At 41.3% G+C, this 2,865-nt stretch overlaps 1 protein-coding gene across 1 annotated transcript in view; it reads right to left on the bottom strand.

Moving 5' to 3' along the window:
- The window catches only part of RYR3 (ryanodine receptor 3), a 417,605-nt gene that overhangs the window by 61,335 nt on the left and 353,405 nt on the right, over positions 1-2,865 (bottom strand). The window contains 2 exon segments of the mRNA XM_015557536.1: positions 1,471-1,583; positions 2,049-2,180. Of these exon segments, the coding sequence (XP_015413022.1) occupies positions 1,471-1,583; positions 2,049-2,180 (245 nt within the window).

Here is a 2,865-nt window from a genome sequence, read left to right as displayed (position 1 = left end):
AGTTGCTGAAGGAGCAACGAAAATATGAAAGGGTGGTAGGAACATCCTCAGTGTATTTAAAGAAAAAAAACAAACCCTTGTTTTTGAGAGATGAAAATTCTTCCTAGCTGGTCCTGGAGACATGTGCTTAGAGCTGAGCTCTTCTGGAGGCCCAATTAGCACAACGTCAGGCATGAATCCCCACCAGAGAGGAGTGTGCATGCCTTTTGATGTTTCACCACTTCTTGAAAACAGACAAAACCCGATGCTTTTTGCTTTTTCTACTGGGCTATGAATTTCACTGTTGTTTTTTGGCCAGGACTTCAGCAGCCTTCATTCCCATGACAGCTTGACGTAATTTTCATCTTTTTATTAATGAATTCTACTTGATTCTGTGGTGCCTGATCCCCTTCCAAAGACACTAGTCTGTTTTCTCTAGAGTCCTGGAGAAGCAGGTGTGTCTCAGAGGCCATGATTCTCCACCATCTTCAAAGACCCCAACTAGGGAAGCTCAATTGGCCCTGACTCGGGAGAGGGTTACAGGACACTCTGGACAAATGATGGCCAAGATGCACAATTTGATAAAAGTAAAATGTCAAACATAGAAATAGTACTTTATTTGATTTTCCAAAAAAATCAAAAACCTATCAGAATGTACTTGTCCATATCAATTTATTTTTCCCAACCAGGTGAGGATGTTCCTATTGATTTGAACGCTGATAAAGCAGGGGCTGATATGCAATTATCAGCTTTGTTTATTGATCACAGACCTGACCTCACTAATTCTGAAATTAGTCTGAGGATGGAATGTGATCACATCACCAATGACAGTGAGTCCAAGGGGTCAGTGCTGGCCAAATCCGTACTGGTACTTAGCATGTGTGTTCACACACATTCCAGACAGGCCTTCACATATTTTAAAACTTAGAGTATGGACTAAAAACCAGGATAAAGGCATCATGTCCATGACTAGCCTCTTGGGACAGTGCCTTTTCTTCACCTTGAAGGCACATACAGTGTACAAAAGATTCTCAAGTTACATTTCTGCACCTGCTGAGGAAACAGTGATTTTGGTGTCATCCAAGTGCCTGAGCAGAGAAATATTGTTTGATCTGTTGATGGAATTTAGAAGAAAGTAGTTGAGAAAACAGTTCCCTTACTCCAGGGTATCTTTACATCCTCACAGAGAATCCCATGTAGATAAAACTAGAGAGTTTCCATATGCTTACGTGGCTGACTTCATGGTGCAAAACAGTGAGCTGAGGAAGGCATGGGGTACTAGGGAATCTCATCTGGTCTCAGTTTTTATGCTTACCCTGATTGCCTTAGCAGGCCATTATACCACATGAAGACTGTAATGGCTCCATGGGTGAAGGACTCCAATTTCTACCTCTTGGATCATGAGTGTCGGGGCCAGAAGAGAGCACAGCTAAGGGAGAATACTTAATTCCCACCACTGGCTCACAATACCGAAGATGACAGAATACTTGCCTGGGCAGGTTGTAGAGAGGGGCCATCCTGAAACAGGCCACCACTGCCCGTTTCCGCTGCTTAGACAACAGCTTGTGCCAGACTGCCTTCTTGGACCTCAAAGGCTGCTCCACCTGAGGAGAAATCACATGGGCAGGTGAGCACAGGCTGACAGGGTGGCCAACGGTGGTCATCTTCAGCCCACACTTCTCAACCCTGCAAGAATTTTGATTTCTCAACTGTAATCAATAAGATGTACCCATTAGTAGGTGATTCAATCTGTGGAGGTATTAAGTTTGCTTTTTCCTCCTAACTGTGGTTGGCTATTTATTGATTAACAGAAGCTTTACAAATGGGTAGGGGACTTCAACAGGTCATTTGAGAAAATGGCAAAAATTTTTAAAACACTGGAAGGGAAAAGAATTGAGGAGTCTGCTACCATGAAGCGCCAAGATGACATCTGGGTGTGAGCTGGGATGATCCTTGCTTCTTGTTTTCTGTCTTACAAGAGCACTTAACTAAAAGAGGTGAGTGCAGACAGGAGCTTTGTATTCTCCAAGGTACTCTTGCTTCCTCAGTCCTCGGCAGATGCTCCTTACCTGCTCCAGGTGGAAGACAGCTGCTGAAATTCTCTGCACACGCTCCACGGTCTTTTCTGGATTGGAAGGTTCTTCACTCTTCAAAACATCCTTGTAGAGATTCAGTTGCCACTTTACAGCCGGATCATCAGACTGAAAATTAAAGCTCATACATGAGATAAGGAATCTCTGATATCTCCTATACAGAAATAGCCTTTCACGTCTATCACAGCTCCATATTAATTAAGATGGTATTCTATTATTGTCCCTCTCTTGTTTTCTTTGTTGTCTTCTTCTATAATACCGGAGATGCTGTGCAGGAACTTCTCACTCTAGCCCATATACCCTTTAACTCTTCCATTCCTTTCTCTATATTGAATTCTAATTCCTTAAAGCAAACTTCCAATTCATAAATTCTTGTTCAGCTGTGTCTAGACTATTTTTTTTTTACACATAAATTGGATTTTTAGTTTCAATGACTATTTTTGATTTTTGTAATCACTATGAGGTCTTTTTAAATAACATCTTCCTTCTTCTTTAACAAAAATTATGTCCAAGTCTTGATTTATGGATTCTATTGCCACTTTTATCTCTTTAAATATTGTAGCCACACTTAAACTCCTTTCTGCAGTTCCTTAGGCTTCAATTTTTCTCTTTTTGCATTTTCTGGCTAATAGCAGTGCGTTTTATTTCACACTTTGTATTTTTTAAATATGAGCTTGTCTTCAGGAGGAGTTCTATTAATTGGCATCTCAGCCCATATCCTAGGGTGGAGTCTCTACAAAGTGTTTTGGGGTTGTCTTTGCGGGAGATTCTTGTATTTCACTAATTCAAGGCT

This window comes from Myotis davidii, unplaced genomic scaffold (genome assembly GCF_000327345.1).
Source record: "Myotis davidii unplaced genomic scaffold, ASM32734v1 scaffold46, whole genome shotgun sequence".
Lineage (NCBI taxonomy): Eukaryota > Metazoa > Chordata > Mammalia > Chiroptera > Vespertilionidae > Myotis > Myotis davidii.
The sequence above is the reverse complement of the archived record's forward strand: the minus strand, read 5'-3'. Positions and strand labels throughout refer to the sequence as shown.